This window comes from Haemorhous mexicanus, chromosome 20 (genome assembly GCF_027477595.1).
Source record: "Haemorhous mexicanus isolate bHaeMex1 chromosome 20, bHaeMex1.pri, whole genome shotgun sequence".
NCBI classification, from domain to species: Eukaryota; Metazoa; Chordata; class Aves; order Passeriformes; family Fringillidae; genus Haemorhous; species Haemorhous mexicanus.
Genome location: NC_082360.1, coordinates 11374999 through 11397027, shown reverse-complemented (window position 1 = coordinate 11397027; position 22029 = coordinate 11374999). Strand labels below are relative to the sequence as shown.

At 49.6% G+C, this 22029-nt stretch overlaps 1 protein-coding gene across 1 annotated transcript in view; it reads left to right on the top strand.

Moving 5' to 3' along the window:
- The window catches only part of LOC132336846 (regulatory-associated protein of mTOR), a 99721-nt gene that overhangs the window by 12829 nt on the left and 64863 nt on the right, over window positions 1-22029 (top strand). Inside the window, exons 3-6 of the mRNA XM_059864741.1 lie at window positions 350-432; window positions 14738-14896; window positions 17417-17563; window positions 19727-19902. Of these exons, the coding sequence (XP_059720724.1) occupies window positions 350-432; window positions 14738-14896; window positions 17417-17563; window positions 19727-19902 (565 nt within the window). The remainder of the gene's footprint in view (window positions 1-349; window positions 433-14737; window positions 14897-17416; window positions 17564-19726; window positions 19903-22029) is intronic.

Below are 22029 nucleotides of genomic sequence, written 5' to 3'. Positions count from 1 at the left end.
TCAACAGAAAATGTTTGTCATCAAATATTTAACCAATTTGAGTTCTTGTCATTATTTACAATAGAAACCTTATTTCATTATTAAAAGAAACAAATGCAGTGCCTCTCCTGTCTTTCAAAACAAAATTGTGTTTAGCACCTCAGTGAGAGGAATCTTCCACATTTGACAGTCTGTAATGGAACTGGAGTTTTGTTGGACTCAGGAATTTGGGAATAATTTCTGGGTGCTGCCCCCAAGTAAATTCCAGGAGGAACAAGGTGTTAGTGAGTTTGGTCATGAAAGGCACCTGCATGAGAACATCCCTGAGTGATGCATGGGCTGAAAATGCTGCTGTGTGTTCTGTTCCCAGATCCTCTGTCCATGGGGCCTCAGAAAGCTCTGGAGACCATCGGGGCCAACCTGCAGAAGCAGTATGAGAACTGGCAGCCCAGGGTGAGTGTGGGCTGCTCCTGGGGCTCCCCTGCCTGGGAGCCTGGGCTCTCTCTGCTCCAGGGCTGGAGCCTCTCCTCCACCCAGCCTGGGCCTTTTTTCTCAAGGGTTTCCAAGGGTATTTGTGTCTTGGAGCTTTTATGGCAGGTATTGGTGTGCATTTAAGACAAGAGAATTTCCTTTTTGTGTTTTTCCTTGTGGCACATTGACAATTTTTAAGTCTCAACAGCCCGAGAATTTAGCAGAAAATTCAAAAAGTGCCTGGAATCAAACGGGAGAAAAAGCATCTTGGAGCAAAGGTGAAAACAAGCCGTGTTTGCAGTGCTCTGTGCAGAGCCCCGTGCTGGGGAGCAGGGCCAGCCCAGGAGCAGCAGGCTCCCTGCGTGGGCCTGGTGGAGGCAGTCCCAGAGCTGGGCTGGTTCCCTGTTCCTGCAGGAAAGCACAGCCCCTGACACATTGCAAAGCCAAACACGTCCTGGTTTATTGCACTCCACAGGGCTCTGGAGCTTTCTGCAGTAATAAAGAGAAGTTGGTGTGCCATCTGCAATAAAACAATAGCAGCATTATTGAATTTCCTAGAGCTTTCATAGAAATACTAATACACCCCGTTTGGTCTGTTTCTTGGGGGCTTGGAATGGTCGAGGAGTGGATGGAAGGAAGACAATTTGGGGAAAACCAGGCAGTCTGGAGAAAAGAGCAAATCATGACAGCCTTCTGAAATAGCTGCTACTCCCGGGCTGGAGCTGCTGCCATCAGCACCTTGTTGGGAATGCACGAGTGGTGCTAATTGCTGGCACTGGATGGTGGCAGTGGTGACCACTGTGTGACCAGTCCTGTGGCACTGCTGCCAGCCAGTCCTTCTGTTCAAACATCCCCCTTTTTGCTCAATGCAAACAGCTTTTCTGAAAGAAATCTCTACAAGGGGTAAAGCATGAAAATTCCTTGTTTCTGGAAGCTCCCAGGCTGCACAGCTGATGGATATTTCCTTCCAGGTCTTATTGAGCCCCTTTCTAAATAATTTATCAGCTTGCCATTGCTTGAAGTATTTGTTCTGATTAAATTTAAGACTTTGCTTTATTGTTGTGTAGCTACATAAATTTGTGTGCTGCGGGAGTAGAAACCACTTCAGCTGTTGTTTTCTCTGCAAAATCCTGCAGTTAAGCAATATTCAGTCATTTCATGCAGCTCTCAAATGAAGCTTGTACTGGGGGAGAGGGTAGGAGATGCCAGAGCTGTGGGCTCGATCTGTCTTGATAAAGACTTCCCTGAACAAGTACAGAGTTCTTGCAATTCAGTGCAGATAGAATCGAATTGCTGGTGAAAAAGTGGGAGGGAAACTGAGACAGCTCTACACTAACACCCCCTTGGGCTTGGGGCTTAAGTTTTACTGGGCAGGGAAGGGGTTAAACCCGAGGGTAATCTGGAAAGAGGCTCACTTACAGGGATCAAAGGGGCTGCTTAAGCAGCTGAGAATGGAAGGAGAGAAGGGAGTGAAAGTGAAGAGCACAGGACCCAGTAAAGCCTGAGAGAGGGGAAACCTTCCCTGGGACTGCTCCTCTGCTCTGGGAACCTGCAGGCAGCGGGGAGAGAACGGCTGCAGGAGCTGGGGGCAGCTGGGGCTGGCTGCTGGCAGCACCAGGAAAGGGAGCCTTGGCTGAGACAGAACTGCCCAGAATAACATAACTGGAGTTTCTGTGGGAGGCTGCTCACATGCTCTGTGTTCGAGATACTCAGGTGAGGAATGGATCGTGTTGGAATGGGATTTCACTGCTGCTGACCCCCTGCAGTGCCCCTGCCTGTGGGAGGTGCAGCCATGTATTTAAAATATTTAAATAAGGAATTGATCATGTTGGAATGGGATTTCACTGCTGCTGACCCCCTTCAGTGCCCCTGCCTGTGGGAGGTGCAACCCTGTATTTAAAATATTGAAATAAGGAATTGATCATGTTGGAATGGGGTTTATCTGGTGCTGACCCCCTTCAGTGCCCCTGCCTGTGGGAGGTACAGCCCTGTGGCAGGTGCCCAGCCAGGGCACAGCTTTGCTGTGCTGGCAGGGAGCAGCAAATATTCCCCTGTTGTTGGGGTGTAAATTCAGTTTTCTTGGCAGCCCTGCACGTTGTGCCACTGCAAAGGCAGGACTTGCCTTGGCTGGAGAGCCAAGAGCCTTTGCAGACAGGGCCCATGGGCTGTGAGCTGCCCGTGCTGCTGCACTGGGATGGTTTATGGGATGCAGGAGCTCGTGGGGATTTTTATGAGCAGGAGTTACTGCTCTGCAAGCCCCAGTCTGGCAGTGGAGCTGGGCCCTGGGCTGCAGCCCTGCAGGGCTGGCTGGGCACTGAGTTCTCTGCACCCTCTGGGCTGTGTGTGAAGCACCCTGCGTGCCCTGACCCCTGCACAGAGCCTGAGGGATGAGCCAGGGATGGAATTGCTGCCTGGCTTTGTTCCCCTGTTCTCCTGCTGGCCATCTCCTGCCCAGGCCAGCCCAGGGCCCCGTGCCTCCATCCCTGGTGCTGTGCAGTGCAGCCAAAGGCTGGGCTTGGATGAGGCACAGTTTACATAATTCAGGACCTGCTATGAAGTGGTCTGGACCATATGCTTATTAAATTTGCATGAAATTATAGATTTTTTCCTCTCTTTGTTAGGTCTGGCTTTTGGCCAGGTTCTCCCTTTAACTCCAAACTGACCAGAGCACTTGCAGGAGGTTTTCCTCCTTCACTCAATCATTTTGCTGCTTCTGTTGGGGTTTCACTGGTGCACAGATCCCAGTGGCACTCCTGCACCAGCTGCTTTCTGCAGTCCTCTCCTTTATTCTCTGATGAGCTTTCCCAGTGCTGCCACAAGGCCAAAATCTGCAGTTCATTCCTAGGAGAGGTGAGAAGGATGCAGACACTCAGCTCCTGCATGGCTCCTGCTGAGCTGTTGCTCTGGGATCTTCTGTAGAGAGACCTCTGGTGTGGAATGAGGGGTTTTTACATCCTCTGAGAGGCAGCTGAATGGAGTGTGAGGGGTCTGTAGCTCTGTGAGATTGCCCCCAGAGCAGTGATTTGCCACCAGCACTCCCTCTGCACCAGCCACCACCAGTGAGGCCAGGGGACTGAGCCACCACATCCCACAGAACCCTCCCCCTTACACCCACTTGGCTGCATAAAACAAAGTCAATTACTGTATTGATTTTTTAATTCAAGTGCTACAGTTTTGCCTCCCTTTTTCTTCTCTCAATTTCCTCCTTTTTCTCTAAGAGAGTCGCTGGGGCTGTGTTAATTCTCTCCTGGAAGGAGCTGATTTCATTAGAGCTGAATGGATTATACCTGAATGGGCATCCCTGGGGTGAGGGAGATCTCTGAGCCATGAAGGGGGATGGAAATCCTGCATGGGGAAAGGACTGGGGAAATCTAGAAGACAAGATTAAATAAACTTTTAGGAAGCCTTTGGGAAGGGTGGTTGAAAGCAAGTCCTGGTGATTGGGAATGCCTGCAGCTGGAACGTGGCAGTGCTGCTGCTGCTCCTTGGGCAGCTTGAGAAGAAAGGGCTTTCCCATTTCTCTCTGATCCAGTCTCACCCATTGTGTGCTGCCTCCAGTCTGCACCAGTGAGTGATGGTCTCTGAGGGCACATCTCCCACAATATGGATAAATTATCTCTTTTGTGGCAGGCCTTCAAGGAAACAGTGATTTTCTGATCAAACAGGCTGCTTCTCCCTCTCCTCTAGTCTGCTTCCCAACAGTTTTCTCTTCATTTCAAAGGAAGTACAGCCAAGATATTGAAGTGGATCATTGAAAGGCTCTACCTTTTAGTGCATGTTGTCTGTTGTTGATGCTGTTGTTCCCCTCATTAGAGATCTCTGGGCTTTGATTCGGTGTCTGAGGTTTCATTCCTTCATTGCTTTTTTCTGCCTAATTAATTGGGAAGTTGCTGCTGCACATCAAAGGGGGAGCATTTCCTAAAGAGTAACTACTTAAGCATGAAAACTAATTGAACACATGACCTAATTATTGGTCTCTCAGTGAGTCATACTTTTCCTTTATTTCTGTGGGGTTTTTCTTTTAAAACAACAGCAAATACTAATTGCTCCTGCAGAAGAAATACTGCAGAATTCCAAAGGGGAACATGGAAAAACTGGTACTTGCTCTCCAGTAGGAGATATCTGCAGATGTAGGAACGTGCAAGAGGAAAATGAATAGGAAGGAAAAAACCAAAAAGACAGTGTGACCTTGTTCAACAAAACCAGGTTTTCCTTGGAGGACTATGTTTGTTGGTTTTCATTTCCCAACAGCCTCTTGAATTTGGCAGCTATTTCAGGCTCTGCAAAATTCTGCTGTATCAATCCTTTGCTGTCTTGTTAAAGATCAACTGTCTTCAGCACAAACCAGCAGGGTTTTTTCAGAGGGGAAGAAAAAAAAGAAGTCTGCCACAGAAGTGGAGTCAACAAGTCTAATTGTGAAAGCCAATTATTGCTGCTCTCCTTCTGTCTGAAAACCTGTCGTGGTCAGAGTGTCACTGTCAGCCAGGGGCTGCCTCACTGGAAGCCCTCTGGAAGCACAGGGCCAGGAAAGCACAGATTTCAGGTTTCAAGTGATGAACCCACCTTGAATGCCTTGGGAATGTGGGGAAAATGAGGAGAAATGAGTCAGGGGTTGTAGTTTTCTCCTTGGTGGCTCTCCAGGTGCTCTGCATCCCAACCCTACCTCAGCATGGCCTGGCTGGGGAGAGCTGGAGCTCACCTGGCAGGTGGGGAGAGCCTCACCTGGGGCTGCTCCTGCCTGCTCTGGCAGCAGCTGTACCTGGAAGGGCTCCTGGGGCAGGGATAACAGCATTTGGGAACTGGCTGTGCCAGGGGGGAGCTCCCTGCTGCAGCTCTGGGTACAGCTCATGTTTGAATGCCTTTGATAGTGAGGAAAAAAAAAAACTGATAAATCTTTAACACACCCCTGAAAGTGGAAACTGTGAAATTGCAGCAGTGGTGTACTTAATACTCATTTTTCAGAGATTCTCCTGGAAAAATGAGTCACAAAGAGGAAAAAAAACTGTTGCAGGCAGGGAGTGCAGTGGGGAAGTGTGTTCAGAAGCTGCAGAGAGCAGGCAGTGCCACGAAGCTGCTCTGGAGCTGAGCTGGCCATGCACTGCAGCCACTCTGGAGCAAAGTCAGCAAACCTGCAAAGTCACTTTAGTGGGAAAATCCTGAAAGCCTGTGGGTCTTTGCACCTGCTGCAGGGCTGGAGTTCTGGGGGCAGGATGTGCTGGAAGGAAGGGGCTCACCCAGCATCTGAGCTCCTGCTCAAAGCCCTTGCCTTCCTGTGCACACTTCCAGCAATAACCTCATTTCCCAGGTTTTACTCTTCATGTCTGCTTTGGTTTGTGCTCTGCCATCAGAATGGGGCCAGAATGGGCAGGGAGAGAGGTTTGTGCTTTGGAGGGTGCTTGCCTGTGACCGTTGATTCAGCTTGTCAGAGATGGGAAGAAGGAGCTGACAGGAAAAGGCTCTTGGAGAGAAAAGCAGCTCTGCCTGGCAAAGCTGATTAACATGTTTCTGTAATTACCCCCCAGCTCTGGGTGACCTATTGAAAAACACCTTGTCTTTGTGTTGGGGGGAGAGTGCAGAATGCCTGGGATGGGGGACAGGGAGGAGCCTCCTGCAGATCCCTTGGCAGCACCCTGGTGCTCTGTGCCCATAAATGCACCTGGATCCCCTGGGCAGGGAGGCAGGGCTGGAGACTGGCACGGGCAAAGGGTGCTGCACTGGGAGCTTCCTGCTAACAGACACCACCAGATCTGTGCAAAACTCAGAGACTAGCAGAGGAAACTATTCCCATTTTTATTTATATTGCTGCTCCTCTCTAAGGCAGAATGAGGTGCTTTGGTTTGAACTCCTTTCCTGTGGAGAGTAACAAGGCATAAGCCTTGCAATGATTGGCTTTCCTTCTCCTGACTCACTAAGGTGTTTTTAATCAGAAAATTGCTTCATTAAGCAATTACTTTGCAATCAGAGGAGAACTGAAATTACTAAACAATTATTTAGTATTGAGAAGATGAATTCTTGCCCTGCAGGGCCCCAGCCTTGCAGCTCCTCCCTGGAGCACAATGCATTCAGGCCAGGCTGTAAAGACAGCCAGTCTGAGAATTCACCAGTTTGTACTGGTTCCAGAACCAAACTGGTTACCAGTTTGTACTCCTGCAGCCTGAACTGGCCTCCCAGTAAGGTCCAGGTTTCTGTTTAACAAACAAGAAGGTGCAGAGCCTTTAAAAGAGCTCTTAAAACTGAGATTCTAGAGAAGGAATGGAGCTGACCCTGATGCTTAGGAGTTAGGTGATTTGACTAAGCAGGTTTGAAAGATGTGACCTGGGCTGTTCTTAAAATCCTGTTAGGGCACCCTGTGGTGTGACCCATTGAGCTGTCACCAGGCTGAGGGTGCAGAGCTGCCACATGAAAACAGATTTGAGCTCTTTTACCATTCCCTCTGTTTAAAAGCAAGCAATTATTTACACAGCCCTCTCAGAATGGTTATTTGAGCAGAGAGGGAAGGATTTGTACCAAGCACAGGAGGCTGGTGGGTGGAATTTCTGTGAACTTTGGCACAAACCTGCAGTGTGAAGCAGCTTGTAACTGCTGAGGAACACACCTGTCTTGTGGATGTATTGTAGAGGCAACTCAAGGTTGGTTGTCCTGATTTTTGCCTTCCCTGTCAACATCAGTTCTCATGAACAAACTGCTCCGAGGCGTTTTTTTTGGAAGTGTTATTGGATCCTGAGCCTGCACAGTGAGGATTAGGTACTTTGGAATTCATTTCACATTGGGCTTGAAAGCAAGGTCAGAGACTGCAGAGGGAAGGTAAAGTCCTTCAGGAGGGGATGTGCCAGGCTCAGAGCTGGCTCCTGCCACCATCCTGTCCTGGCATCAGCAGCTCCAGCAGCCTCGGGCTGCTCCAGAGGGAATCAGCACGGGGGAGATGGAGAGGGGTGTGAAATGCACCCAGACATCTGCAGGGGGCTTGCCTCAGACTGGAAGGAGTCTCCCTTTGCCTTGGTTTAGTATTTAAATTAAAGCATCTCGAAGTTTGTCTTCACTGTAATGAATATTTTTCAAGTTAGCAATGACTAATAATTTTGTCAGTAATGTTTTCTCCTGGCCTGTGTTAACCAGGTTAAGCTGCTGCCTGTAACGTCAATTTGGGATTTCCAGCACACTCCTTGTACTTAAATATGCAGTTTTTATTATCTTGGCCTAATCCTCATGAATTTGCATCAGGGTAATTTTATGTGCCCACAGCCTAAAATTAAAACACCTTAAAGGAGATAAGGAAAAAAAAAAAAACCAAGGGTTTTTTTTAATATAAAATTAAGAAGCTTGGAGTCTGTGGATATGGTTCAGAATAATTTGTATTTGCATGATGTGTCCAACCCAAGAGTTATTGTGGCCATATCAGCGTGGGCTTGAGGTGATTGGGTTTGTGATTGATGGGCAGTGGGGATGAGCTGCAGTCACTTCTTACAGGGCTGAGTTATCTCTGAGCTCATCACACAGCAGGCTGGGGGTGTCTCTGCTCCCTGGGCTCTGCAGGCTGCCCTGGGACCCCGCCCTGGCACTGCTGGGTCCTGCCCTGGCACTGCCGGGTCCTGCCCTGGGATCCTGCCCTGGCACTGCTGGACCCTGCCCTGGGATCCTGCCCTGGCACTGCTGGACCCTGCCCTGGGATCCTGTCCTGGCACTGCTGGATCCTGCCCTGGGATCCTGCCCTGGGACCCTGCCCTGGGATCCTGCCCTGGCACTGTTGGATCCTGCCCTGGGACCCTGCCCTGGCACTGCTGGGACCCTGCCCTGGCACTGCTGGATCCTGCCCTGGGATCCTGCCCTGGCACTGCTGGATCCTGCCCTGGGACCCTGCCCTGGCACTGCTGGATCCTGCCCTGGGACCCTGCCCTGGCACTGCTGGGACCCTGCCCTGGCACTGCTGGGTCCTGCCCTGGCACTGTTGAATCCTGCCCTGGGATCCTGCCCTGGCACTGCCGGGTCCTGCCCTGGGATGTTTTCTGTGGGGCTGTGCAAACCCAAAGGTGTTGGTGTGCAGCTGTAAGTGTGTCTGTCCTCTGACGTGTCTCCAAAGGCAGTGGCAATGCAGGATGCCAAGTCTTGCTGTGATGCAGGACAGGAGCTGTGGTTCAGTCAGGGTTAGAGTGAGATCGGGCTGAGTTGCAGGGCTGGGTTATTAATCACTGCTTTGGATGAACCAAAGAACAAGGTCTTTTTGTTTGGGAGTGCAGCCTGTAGATTTTCACTAGAACAGCTTCCCCCTCAGCAGGCCTGGAAGCAGGCCAGCAGCACATGGAGACAAGCCCTGGGAGAAGCCTGTAGTAATGGAGTTTAGGGAAGGGAAATTGGTGAGTACGAGTGGCAGTGCTCCTGCAGAGCTCTGCTGAGCCCTGCCCGTGGCAGTGCTCCTGCCCCCTCCCTGCCAGGGATGTTTGGGACTTGCTGGATGAGTCAGCCTGCAAAACAGATCCTCTTGGAGCTTCCCAGAGCCTTCCCTCCGTGGACAACATTAGGGATTCTCCCCCACCTGCCTGTTTTATCAGCAAGTCTTTATATATGGACTTTCCTCCAAATCTGTGTTGAGATCTTGTTAAATATCCTCTGGGAACCCAAATGGGTTTATATCAAAAAGATGCTTCCTCTCGTCTCTGTGCTCTTTGATTTCTTTAGGAGACTCTACAAGATAAGAGTTTGATTTGAAAAGTCTGGCTTCTCATTAGAGATGCTGAATGGGCTCTTCCCCAAAGTGTTTGTTCATGGTTCTGTTTGTTTATTATTATTCCACCAACGTGCCCAGCACAGAGCTCAGCCTGGATTTCCTCTGGATTCCTTTGGAAACTGATGTCATTCTTCCTGCTCTCCCCTTTCCTGGTACCCAGGTGGTTTCAGAGGGATTTTACCATCTCCAGGTGATGCTCAGTAATTCAGTACTTGAGATAACTCAGTTTCTACTTTTTGGTTCCTGGAGATGGGATGGGGATGTGGGACCTGGGGGGTCTCACTGTGTCACCCACAGTGGTTGGGGATGGCTGCACCAGCTCTGGGCTTCTCAGCTTGCTGAAATTGTCTGGTCCTATCTTGGATTTTCCATTTTGGATTGTTTTTTTTTCTTTTTGGCCATGTTCCTGTTCGTTGCTTAGATGCTCCAATGTGTTCAGGAGATTTCAAAAGTAAAATATAATGGTGCTGCTTTGCTGTGTGCACCACATGTTCATCCTGGCTGTGAATTTTTGACATATATGTGCCTGGTTTATGTGTCTGAGCCCCACTTTGTTCCAGACACCCTCAGGAACACGTTGCATCAAACTGGCAGCAGCCTCATGCACAGTGGAACAGGAATTAATTCAATTTTATGCTCTTCACTTAAAAGAAAACTTACTGCAGGATTTTTAGTGTTCATCTTTAACAGGTCTTCAAGCATCTCTGTCTGGGGTGGTTTTATCCTTTGCCCTAGAATGAGATATTTGCCTTAGTGTGGCTGAACTTCCCATGGGAGAGCAGGGATGGGTTTGTAACTCAGCCAGGAGAGCTGTGTGGAACCTGCCCACCCTTGCCCTGGAAGCTGCTGGTGCCATTCCTCTTGGGTTTTAGTCCCTTACTTCTTTGGGAGGCTTCTTATAGAGGAGTTTTTCCAATTTGGGCATTGTTCCAAAACCCCTCTCTTGGAATAATTAGCTTGCTTTGATTCCTTTTAATTAAATCATGTGGAGTAGGCTGGCTGTGTGCATGGCAGAGTCACAGGTTTAATTTCTTCTCTGCTTTTGGAAACTGGGATGCAGATCTGCTCCAAGAGGCAGCTGCACCCTGGGCTGCTCCTGGGGATTTGGATTAGGAGGAAGCATTGCTGGGGATGAGGGAAAGCTGCATCTCAGAGTCTGGGATCCACCATGGGGAGGCTTTGCTGACAGCCCAGGATGTGCAGGGGATGGGTTCTGCCCTGGGATAACTGGGCTGGGACTGGTTCCTGCAGGAAATCCCAGCCAGCCCTGCTCTGAGGTTCCACAGGGCAGGAAACCTTCCAGTCCCAGGGACTGTCCTTGTCCCGTGGAACCATGGAATTGGCTTGGGGGGGACCCTACAGACCACCCAGAGCAGCAGTTCAGGAGGGAGCACTGGAACCTCAAACACTGCAGCTGAATTGCCTCTGTTTTATTTCTTTTACTCACCACATGCAGTGCCTTGTGTGTGCCACTTGCATTTGGGATTCTTTGTCACCCAGAAGCTGTTTAAAAAAACCCAATCTCCAGCCAAATAAAGCTTTTATAGCTCATTATGGATTCAGGGTAGGAGCATCCTTCTTCTGCAAGGAGGTGTAAAAGGCAGTTTCAGTATAAGATACTGAATGTTGGAGTAGTTTCTTCTGTGGATAAATTTGGAACACATTCAGTAAGGTATCTTAGGGATAAAAGGGGAGTGACTTCAGGATTTGTTCTGCTGAATGAGAAGAGGATGGATGATGTTAGAGCTTGTGAAGAGCAGAGGCTCTGGATGCCAGCAGAGACATTTGTCATGCATTTTTCATACACTTTGTATCCTCTGGGCCAGGGTTGGGGTTTTGGCGTGGGATCACACACAGGCTGTGGTCTGAGCCTTGTGGAGTCCTTCTGCAACAAAGACTGAGCTCCTGGGCTGCAGGAGAGTGAGAGAGGAAGACTTGAATTTTGTAGCTTTGATGAGAAAACAGGTTCATCCTCGTGTTTTCTTAAGGGGAAAAAATCCATCTCCCTGCTGACAGAGCTGTGGGGCTCCAGCAGTGCCTGCTGGGCTGGGCAGTGCCAGAGGTGATGGGAACCTGGCCTGGCTTCCAGAACTTTCCATCGCCACTGAGACTTGAGCAACATCAGCAACTTCAGTCCCCTGTTCTGTCACCTCTGGCACTCTGCATTGCTTCCTCCTCACGGGACCTGATCCTGAGCTGAGTTTCCTGGACTCAGCAGCTGGCAGGGTGAGCAGAGCTGAGTTTGGAGGTGGTGGGGAGCCAGTTCTGGTGGCTCAGGTGACAGCCAAGCCCTTGGCACAGCCACGGAGCTGCTGCAGCCCTGGCTCCTCAGGAAAGGGGTCTCTGCCTGGGGCTCCTCCTCAGTGTCTTGGCCCCATTAAAAATTAAAGGAAAACCTGTCATTAGGTGAAATTTCCAAGTCAGAGCCATTAATTTAAGCTCAAAATCCAGAGGACTGTGGGAATTTCAGCAGCCAGTGCATCCTGACATTCCAGTGGGGTAGGAGTTGATGAATCCACTGAAGGGGATTTTCCCCTCTGGACAGACTTGTGTTGGAGAGGTCACTGCTGCCTCCTGCTAGGCAGTAACACCTGGCTGGTTTGTTTTCCCTTTGAAAGAATAAATCCCTTGTGAACCAAAGAGGCAGTAATTTGGGAGGTCATTCTGTGGGGATGGCAGGGGGTGATTGACACTGTGGCTTCAGAGTGTCACCGTCTCACTCCCCATTTCAGCCTTAAACTCGGGAAATGTCCACAGGAGAACCACTTGCTGCTAGCCCCAGACTGGTTTCTTTGCTGGTTTGGGTGCCAGAACTCCTTTCTGTTGAAACTCCTCCCATTTCCTGCAAATCTGTCAGTACAGGGTTTTATCAGTCCTGAAGTTCCAACACTGAGAGGTGAAATGTCTCAAAAACTGCCATCCTCTCTGTCACAAGGTAACAGGGACAAGGCTGGATAAACCAGTGAGCTGCACAGGAATGTGAAATACCCAAGCAGAACTTTTAACTCCACCTGTGTGAGCAGAATAATGAGAATCTCCTGATCAGGCCACCAGGTTATTGCTTTGGACAGGAGCTCTCCAGTGAGGCAGGAGGTGAGCAGGAGCTCACACTCCCACGGAGGGGCAGCTGCCATCCCCATCAGGGTGCTCTGGCCAGGCTGGGACAGCTCTGCTGCTGCAGGGGAGGCTGAGGGCTGTAGTGTCCTGTCTGCAGTGGCACCAGGGAGCACAGGCTCCTTGCCAAACTGCAGGAAATAGCTGTCAGCAGCACCTGATGGTGGCAGGAGGGCAGCCTGGTGTTCAGGGCAATGGCTCATAGAACCAGGGCCAAGCAGCCCCAAGTCTGGGCTGTGGCACCTCCAGGAGCTGCTGGGGTGAAGCCCCTCAGAGCTCTCAGGTTCTGGGTGGGCTCTGTTACCTTTTGCACTCGTTAGTGCTGGAAAGCTCCTGCTGGGAGCTGGAGGGGAAGGAATCAGCACCTTGACAGGGAAAGAAGAGGAGTAAGGATGGGAGAAAGAAAAAGACAAAAAAGGCCCCACCTGGGCTGGTGTTACTCACATACCTGGTTCTTGTCATAGCCAAAACTCCCACCTGAGTCCTGAGCTGGCACTGGGGCTCAGACTGTGCTTATTCACAGCTCCCTCCCCTCCTTTCCATTCCCTCCTCCTCGTGTTTCTCCAGGCCCAAATGATCTGTTTGCAGTTTGGAAATTGAGATCTACAGACTTGAGTTTTGGAGTCTGAATCCACCTCCATTAACTGCGAGCTGTGGTTAATATTGATGCTCCAGGGACGTGAGGAGGGATGGAATGAGCCTGTTCTCCTGAGGGAAAAAAAAGCTGAAATTCCCCAGCACTCTGCTTTGGGTGGCTGCTGAAGCTGCCAGCAGCCAGGCTGGGATTTAAGGGGCACATTTTTGCAAATCAGTGTCTTCAGCACTACTCTGAGTGGAGAGAGGAGGAGGTGGGGGCTCCGTGGGAAGATTAATGCAGCCTCTTGGCTTTCCTGAGTGCTGAGGTTCCCAGAAAGGATGAGGGTGTCACATCACTGCTTCTTGCTTCATATTTTTCCTCCCTCTGCTTGCTTTCCTTGGGTGTTGCCATCCTTAAATGCTGCCATTCATTGTTCCCTCTCCCCTGCTGGCTGGAGCCTCTGACTGTTAATTGAGCAGCTCTGTATCTGCTCTTCAGGCTTCTCAGATAAACAATTTAGGTCCTTCATCCTCTTTTCCCGTGACATTTTAACATTTTCTCATCTTTGGCTGTCACAGAGAGAAACCTAAAAAGCCCAAACTTCTGCAGCCTTGGTTTGGTTTGTTAACAGGCTCCCCATGGCAGCTCTTGGAGAGGTGTGTTTGTCCTGCTCTTAAACTTGGGTCTTTATTTCACTACAGCAGATTGAAGGGTTTTGTTGTGATTCTGGGGTTTCAGTCTCTGCAGAGACTGAAAGAAGACAGAAAGAGGCAGGCTTTTGTCTTTCAAAGGACAGTTGAAAGACTTTCTGTTATTATTTGGCCTTACTTCAAAAAAATGCACTTTTGAGCGTGACAAACCAGCTCCTACCTGGGTGTCCTGAACTCAGCCAAGCTAAGAGGGGCTTGAAGCACTGGGGTTTTGGCCAGTTTGATTTTTCCTCCATCCCCCAATGTGCCCTGAGTTCAGTGTCCACAGGCACAGCTGGGGGAATACATCCATTTTTTCCCAAGGCAAAGGGCAGTTTCCAAGGGCTCTCCATCACTCTTCTCCCTTCTTACCCAGCTCTATGAATGTCAAATTCTTGGGCCTTTTGTGTCCTTTTGTCTCAAGAATGTTGTCAACCTATACAATTTTCTGTCTGCAAGAGAGGGAATTTGTTCAGTTGGAGGTGTTGAGGGTCTGAACTGGATTAGGTCAGGGGTTATTTGTGAGACTGGCTAATGTTGAAACAGATTTCACCTTCCTAAGGCTTTTTGAATACTAATAATTGAAAAGTGAGTGAGCTGGGTGGGAGCTGGGAGCTGTGCTGAGCTCCCTCCAGGCTGTGCTCCTTGATGTGTGTGGGTCCCTCAGCAGCAGACACACTTTGCTTATCCAGCCCCACTGCCAGTGCTCTGTGGTTCCTTTCCCAAAGCAGCCAGTTCCTACCCACACTGCTGCTGATGCCTGGAGGGGGTACCTGCAACAGAGGCTGGGCAGAGTCAAAGAATAAAGCAGGATTTATTAAAAGGCCTCAAAGGATCCACCTTGGGCAGTACAAGAGTCTAGCCAGGGCTGCACCCGAGATGGATGATGGGTCACGAGTTTTCACACTTTGATAAGTTCTGGTCCATTTCCATACTGGGCTTCAGTGTCCAATTCCAGCTCTAGGTTCTTCAGTCCCATCCTCCCGGGCTGGTCTCCTCAATTCCCTGTGGTTTGCACTTTGGGGCTGGGAAAGGATTGTTCTGTGTGACCGGGCTGTGAGAACTGCTGACACTTTCTGTGGAGCTCAGAGTTATAAAGCAGTGCAGGCTCTGGGAAGATAGCAGCCCAAAGCTGAGGCACCAGCAGCAGGGGCTGTGAGCAGTGAGCGTGTCCCTCTGTCCCAGGCCAGGTACAAGCAGAGCCTGGACCCCACGGTGGACGAGGTGAAGAAGCTGTGCACGTCGCTGCGCCGCAACGCCAAGGAGGAGCGCGTGCTGTTCCACTACAACGGGCACGGCGTGCCCCGGCCCACCGTCAACGGCGAGATCTGGGTCTTCAACAAGGTGGGTGTGCCAGCCCCTGCAGCCCCCTGGGCAGCACAGCTGCCTGGGAGCCCTGCCCTCACGCTGCTGTGGCCTGGAGGGAGCCCAGAGCCCACGCAGTGCCACCCCTGCCACGGCAGGGACACCTCCCGCTGCCCCGGGGTGTCCAGCCTGGCCTTGGGCACTGCCAGGGATCCAGGGCAGCCACAGCAAATCTGGGCACCCTGTGCCAGGGCCTCACCACCCTCACTTGAAGTAATAAGCAGACAGGACTCAGTTTCTTCATGAAGGAAAAGCCTATTTTGTATTTACATTGTTTACATTTATAAATATAAGTTATTTGGGGGCGTTCGTTAAGATGGAACCAGAGATGGAACAAGATCCTTCCTATTTCCAGAAAGGGAGCTCTGGGCACTTCACTCTGTTGAAGGCAGCTTCGTTGGTTTTAATTTTAATGGATCATTTGGAAAGTTGCACAGAAGCTAAAGCTGTAGTGAATTTATAGGAAATTTTAGAAGGTACCATGTTAAACTTCACTGGTTAGCAATACAGCGAAACTCAGTTCATTGGTTGGGAAGGGCTATTGTATCTGTCTATCAAATTTTCTCTTTCTGTAAATGTTTGCACGTTTCCTTCACAGATTCTTATGGGACAGATGTCTTGGTTTTGCAGGTGGTGTTGTATCAGTAAGGAGTTATGTTCTAGTTTAGTTGCTGTCTCCTGAGCAAATCTCCACGTGGCTTCAAAAGGAGAAGAAAAATAAACACGCCCCAACTTCAGACATGTTTATTCTGACATTTTGAGGAGCTTCTCTGCAAATTTTAAATATCTCTGGGTTTTTCTCTACACACTGGGGATGAAATCTGTTCAGCAGCAGTTTCCAGTTGAGCTGTGGTTTTGGGAAGGGGCACAGAGGGATGGTGGGAGCAGTGTTGGAGCAGGGACTTCACCTGCAGGGAACAAACTGTGTGTCCAGCCCAGCGTGGCAGCAGCACCAAAGCATCACCCTTTCACTCTGCTTTAACACCCCTTCTCGCTTCAAACTGCCTCATTTACATATCATTAGCAAATTTGATGGTTTATGTGACCCCCACAGCAGAGTTGGAACATAAAATTCTTCGGCTTGGAAATATCACAATATTAATCAGAGCTGTAATCTGCTCTTAGCTGGAACAAGATGCCTTGGAAATAGAAAGGTAAAACAATGCCTGCCCATAAAATGTCGTTGATGAGATGTGTCAGAGCAGGTTTTTTATGTGGAACTTCCTGGGCTTGGAGTGTGCTTCACGTGAGGGGTGACCTTAAGAAAGGCTCTGCTGAGGACGGGCCGTTCCTGCCTCATCCCACCCCGCAGTGATTTGCAGAGCTCCAGCTCCCTAAAACTTCAGCTTTTATCACCAGATCTCCCTATTAATTTTAATGAAGCAACCCAAACTGTTACATATAGCCAAAACTGGCTTTGGAAATGCCTTTCCCCTCCCTGCCTTACATAACACATGGTTTATGGTACCTCCTGTCTTTATCGGCCCTGATACGTGCCCTTGAAAATTTGATTTTTGTAAAAAGTTTACTGGTTTTATTACAGCTATTTTAAGTCTCTTGAATTTAAATGAGAGTTATGATCCCATCCATCATCCTGCTGATGTTAATAGGAACATCACATCTCTTCCTGAGGATTTTGGGCTGAGCTCAGGCTTGGAGGAACACCAGGTTGCTCTCTGCCTGCAGCTGAGAAGGATCCTGCTGGCAGCCACTGGCTGTTTGGTGGTGACTCTTTGCAGGCAGGAATCTGTGGTTTATATTTTCAGCTCACTTGGTTCAGGATTGGCTCCTCAGAGCTGGTTTTAAGTGGCTGATTTTTATCCTCTTGCCTCCAGTTATTTGGGGGCGTTCGTTAAGATGGAAGACAAGGAACAAGATCCTTCCTATTTCCAGAAAGGGAACTGTGGGCACCTCACTCTGTTGAAGGCAGCTTTGTTGGTTTTAATTTTAATGGATAATTTGGAAAGTTGCACAGAAGCTAAAGCTGTAATAAAATTATGAAGCATCTCGTTAGGCTCAGGCGGGGTAGTGCTGATGGGCTGCAGGGGCTTAATTAGCCATCCTGATTTATTGATGGGCTTTTCAGTTTAAGATGTTTGATGTTAAATTAAAGACAGCTGGTTTGCATCCTTTATCAGTGTTGCAGAAATTTGGGATAAAATTGGACTATTAAATGCTGCTTGGAGTTGTTAGCACTTATCAGAGCTCTAAATATCTGAAAACTCTTGGCAAAGTTTTGGGCTTTTTTTTTTTTTTTTTTTAAGGTTGGGTGTTTCAAATAATGCCACAATAAAATCTGCTTGTTGCTTGTGTTGACTTGGGTTCACATCCCCACTATTGGCAGATACTGACTGGGACTTGTATTCATTACTAAGTCCAGTCTGGGTTTTATTTTGGGCTTTCAGAGTTGGGGTTTGTGGGTGTGTTTTATCACCTCACCCAGTCCGGGCCCCGTTCCTTCCCGGGTGAGTGCAGTGGTGCTTTCCTTTCCTCCTGCAGAACTACACCCAGTACATCCCCCTGTCCATCTATGACCTGCAGACCTGGATGGGGAGCCCTTCCATCTTTGTCTACGACTGCTCCAACGCTGGCCTCATCGTCAAGTCCTTCAAGCAGTTTGCACTACAGAGAGAGCAGGAGCTGGAGGTGAGAGCTCAGCCTGCTGCCCTTTACTGAGCACAAATGAAGTTCAAGCTTGCTTTGCTGTGTACGCTGAAAAATGTGTTTAAAACTGTGTTGGAAGGCAAATTAATTTGCAAATAACTTTGCCACTCTGATCTTTCTGGTTCAGTTTGCTATCCCATTAAACTTGGAGTGATTTTTAATACAAGCAGTAATTAAATGTTAATGTTAATAGAATCAATTTGGGCCCTAATGGTCTTTTCTGCTGAGATGAATGCTGAGGTGAACAAGACATCATTTTTTTGGTTGCAAAACTCTGGTATCTGGGGCTGTACTTGGATGCAGTTGTGGTTTTGTGCCGTTGAAGTGAATGCAAAAACGTGGAAGAACAAAAATCTGATCCACACAGGGATTGTCCTGGTGGTTCCATTTCTGCAGAGTGTGGAATGTGTTCCCAATGAAAAGCTCTTTGGTTACAAATGGAATTAGTAATACATTTATTGAAGCCAATCTGAAAAGCAGAGTGGAAGGGAAGAAGTTGGAATGTCCTGTGCAGCCTCCCCCCTGCTGCCTGTAGCTCCCAGGGGAAGGACATTGGTACAGATTCACTTCTCACACGTCTAGGACACTGGATTAGAAACCCCAGAACTTCAAGGAAGGAATATTAATTGATCAGGCAACTGAGTGCCACAAATAAGCTCCAAGCAGATGTTAGGTATCCCTGCCTGTCAGCCCTTTCCTTTGGAATTCCAGATTTTGGGGCTCTTTGGCAGGTGGAAATTCCATTGTAGTGCAGAAGACAGCATGATAGCCTGGGATATGCAGATCATTTCATTATTCCTTCTCTTCCATAAAACAATTCCATATTTTGTAACAATGACTCACTTCCCATAGTCTGTGGCTTGGGAAGAACATGAAACTGCCAGACAGGGGTCAGTAGAACTGGGAGCAGAAGTCAGAGAGAGGTGGGCTGAATATCCTTCCCCAGGTTTCCCTTTCAGCCTGGCACTTGCTGGGATATTTTTGGGGCCTTCCTCCTTTGTTGATACAAAGCTCCCTTCAGCACTTTGGGTTTGGTTTCTCATTCTGTTCCCAAGCAGGCTGAGCAGGTCTGACTTCACCCTCCCTTTCTCTGCTGTCTTCACCAAGTTCCTTTTGCCCTTGGCTGGTGCTGAGCTCCAGAAGGACTTGGAGGCTGCTGTGGGGGGAGCAGCCCCAGGGCACCTCTCTGTGAGGCAGATCCACTGCTCAGGTGGAGTTTGTGCAGGAAAACCTCTGCAAGTCCAGCCAAGGGAGGAGGAGGAGCATGAGTGACAAAGTCTTTATGTCAACATTCCATCCCATCCCATCTTCTGTGGGATTTGTCATCCTGTGGAATATGTGAGGCTCCATGGGACAGCTGCTTTAGTATTGCAGCACAGGTTAACACTGCCACTTAATTTGGTTATGAAAATACTTCCAGGGTTATGTGTCTGCTTTTCATTCTGTCCTTAGATTTCATTAACTCCTGGTGCCTGACTGAGGCTGCTGCTCGTGGGGAAGAGAGAGCAGAGCCCTGCTAACAGACACAGCCGAGTGCTCACGGCGTCATGACAGCGTGGAGGGGAATTCATTTGGAAAATTATAAATTATCCAATTGTTCAAATTCATGAAAAGTGAAGCAAAGCTGCAACTCATGCTCCAGAGGGGCTGCCAGAGTGATCAGGATAATTGTTCCCCATTTCCCTGCAAGCAGATCAGAGGAGTTTGCTCTTCCTTTAATCTGCCAGAGGGATTCTCACTTCCTGATTCCATGTCTTGCCCTAATGAAAAAAATGCAAAATGTTGGAAAGAAACTTTGGTGGCTGAAGTTCACTTTGTTTACCTGGTTCAGAAAGGTGCTGGGAACATTATTTGTGTTTTCACTCCCTCAATTATTAGCCTCAAAGATCATGTTCTTAGTCAGAATCCTAAATAGGAGAATCCCTGTGCTTTTGGAAAGAGGGAATGTTGGTCTCTAGGGCATTTTGACTTTACAGACTGAGGTTTGGTCTGCAGGGTATCTCTGGACTGACTCTGGACTTGGTTGAGTGCTGTTGATGGGATGTGAGTTAAAGCTGTGCTGGTGCTGCCACGCTGGCAGCTCTCCCTGGGGTATTTCCCAACCTTCCCTGACTCCCCCCTGGGGAATTGCCTTGTTCTCCACAGGTGGCTGCCATTAACCCCAACCACCCCCTTGCCCAGATGCCTCTGCCCCCCTCCATGAAGAACTGCATCCAGCTGGCAGCCTGTGAGGCCAACGAGCTGCTGCCCATGATCCCAGACCTGCCTGCAGACCTGTTCACCTCCTGCCTCACCACCCCCATCAAGATCGCGCTGCGCTGGTGAGTGAGACCCCCCTGCCCCTGCCCGGGGCACAGCAGGGCTTGGGGGCCCCAAAACTGCTCCTAAACCTCCCCCTGCCCCTGCCTGGGGCACAGCAGGGCTTGGGGGGTGCAAAAACTGCTCCTAAACCTCCCCCTGCCCCTGCCCGGGGCACAGCAGGGCTTGGGGGGGGCAAAAACTGCTCCTAAACCTCCCCCTGCCCCTGCCTGGGGCACAGCAGGGCTTGGGGGGCCCAAAACTGCTCCTAAACCTCCCCCTGCCCCTGCCTGGGGCACAGCAGGGCTTGGGGGGGGGCAAAAACTGCTCCTAAACCTCCCCCTGCCCCTGCCTGGGGCACAGCAGGGCTTGGGGGGGCCCAAAACTGCTCCTAAGCCTCCCCCTGCCCCTGCCTGGGGCACAGCAGGGCTTGGGGGGGAGCAAAAACTGCTCCTGACCCAGAGCAACCCTGCAGTATTGAACAGCAGAGTTTGAACTGGGCACTGGGGACAGAGGCTTATTAATGAGAGCTAGAAAGGTGAAAATATTGTTATCTTCTGCTTATTGTGTTTTAGTTTCCAGCTCAATATCTAGGTTTGCTCAGATTAAGGGGGTTACTGATCTGGGAATTAAATATCTGCTTCCTCAGAGAGCAGGAGTGTACACAGTGCAATACAGCTCTCTGCAAACTGTCCTTTGCACAAATCACATTCCAAATATTGCAGTTGCTGTAAATAATGCAGTAGCTCTAAACAGTGCTGGAGTGAGAGGAAGGGAGTGATAAACCAGGGAAAGATGTTCTGGAATGACAGCCCAAGTTAATTAGGCAGAAAGTTAGAAAAGGCTGCTCCAGAGAGCAGGAGCTTTCCAAGAGCAGTGTTTCACCCAGCACCAGGGACCTGAGTGTGGAGCCCCCAGAGCTCAGAGCTCCGTTCCCAGAGGTTCTTCCAGCTGCTCCTCTCAAGTTTGTGCCTGGTCCAGCATGGAAGAACTCCAGGGCATTTGCTGGGCAGGGTTTGAACAGGCAGAAGCCCACAGACACTGCAGGTGGTGATGAGAAATTGTCACCACAGCTCCAAGAGTTACTCACTGCCCTTTGGGGATATTTGTAATAAATCACAATTCTTTAAACTCTTTCTGTTTCACATCAGCAGCAAACTGGGCGAGTTCTGTGGCCAGGCTCTGGTTTGGGGATGTGGAGTTCTGAAGGAGAGGTTTTTTGGTGGGTTTTGTTCCTTAGATATGCTAAGGAAGGTTGGTTTGGGATACTGGGATCTGCTCAGGAATTTCCTGTTCCTCATCTCCATGGGAACGTGGCTGAGGGGCTGAGCAGGGCAGGTTCTTCACAGGCCCCACCTGCACCAGCATGGGAGATTCTCTGAGCTGTGTCTCAGGGGCTTGACAGGAAAGGTGTTTGTAAAACTGCTCAGGGGAAGGGCTCAAACGCCTCAGCCTCAGCTGGCTGGTGCTGCAGGGTGCCAAGGGAGCTCCTGGGGAGTGAAGACTTTCCTCCCACTTCCAGTCCAGTGACTGTGTGGTGTTCACTGCACTCTCAGGAACTTTGTGCTCTGATGGAGGTTTATGCTCCTTCTGTGTCCCCAGGTGATTGGCATTGTTGCAGGTGTGGTTTGATCCATGCAATCCTGTAAATAATAAGTGCTGCTGTGGATCATGGGTTTTTACTGGTGTTAAACACAACAAATGCAAAACCAGACCCTCTGCTGCATTCTGAGAGTTTGAGCCAAGCTGTGTTGATGTCCCAAAGCTGTTAACCAAAAATCAGCCCAGAGACCTTTGCCATTAAAACTTCCTTTCCCTTCATCTCAGCCCTTTTCCTAGAGCTGACCCAGAACCCTGTGGAACTGCTTTTGAAACACATTTGTGCAGTTCCAGACTGGCACTCTAATGAGGTTTCATACAGGGAATTTATGGGCAAATGGAAGCTTGGATAAACGTTTATCCCTCCCATGTTGTTCTCTGTAGCAAAGTCACTGAAGGACAAAATCCCTCATCAGCTGGGGCTGCAGCTGCAGCCACTTCTGTCTGATTCCAGGGGAGGTGAAGCTGATGCTGGGAGGAGGAGCACGGGTCAGCCAAGCCCTTGGGATGTGGGGCAGGGAGCTGCTGGTGCCAGGCTGCAGTTCCAGGAG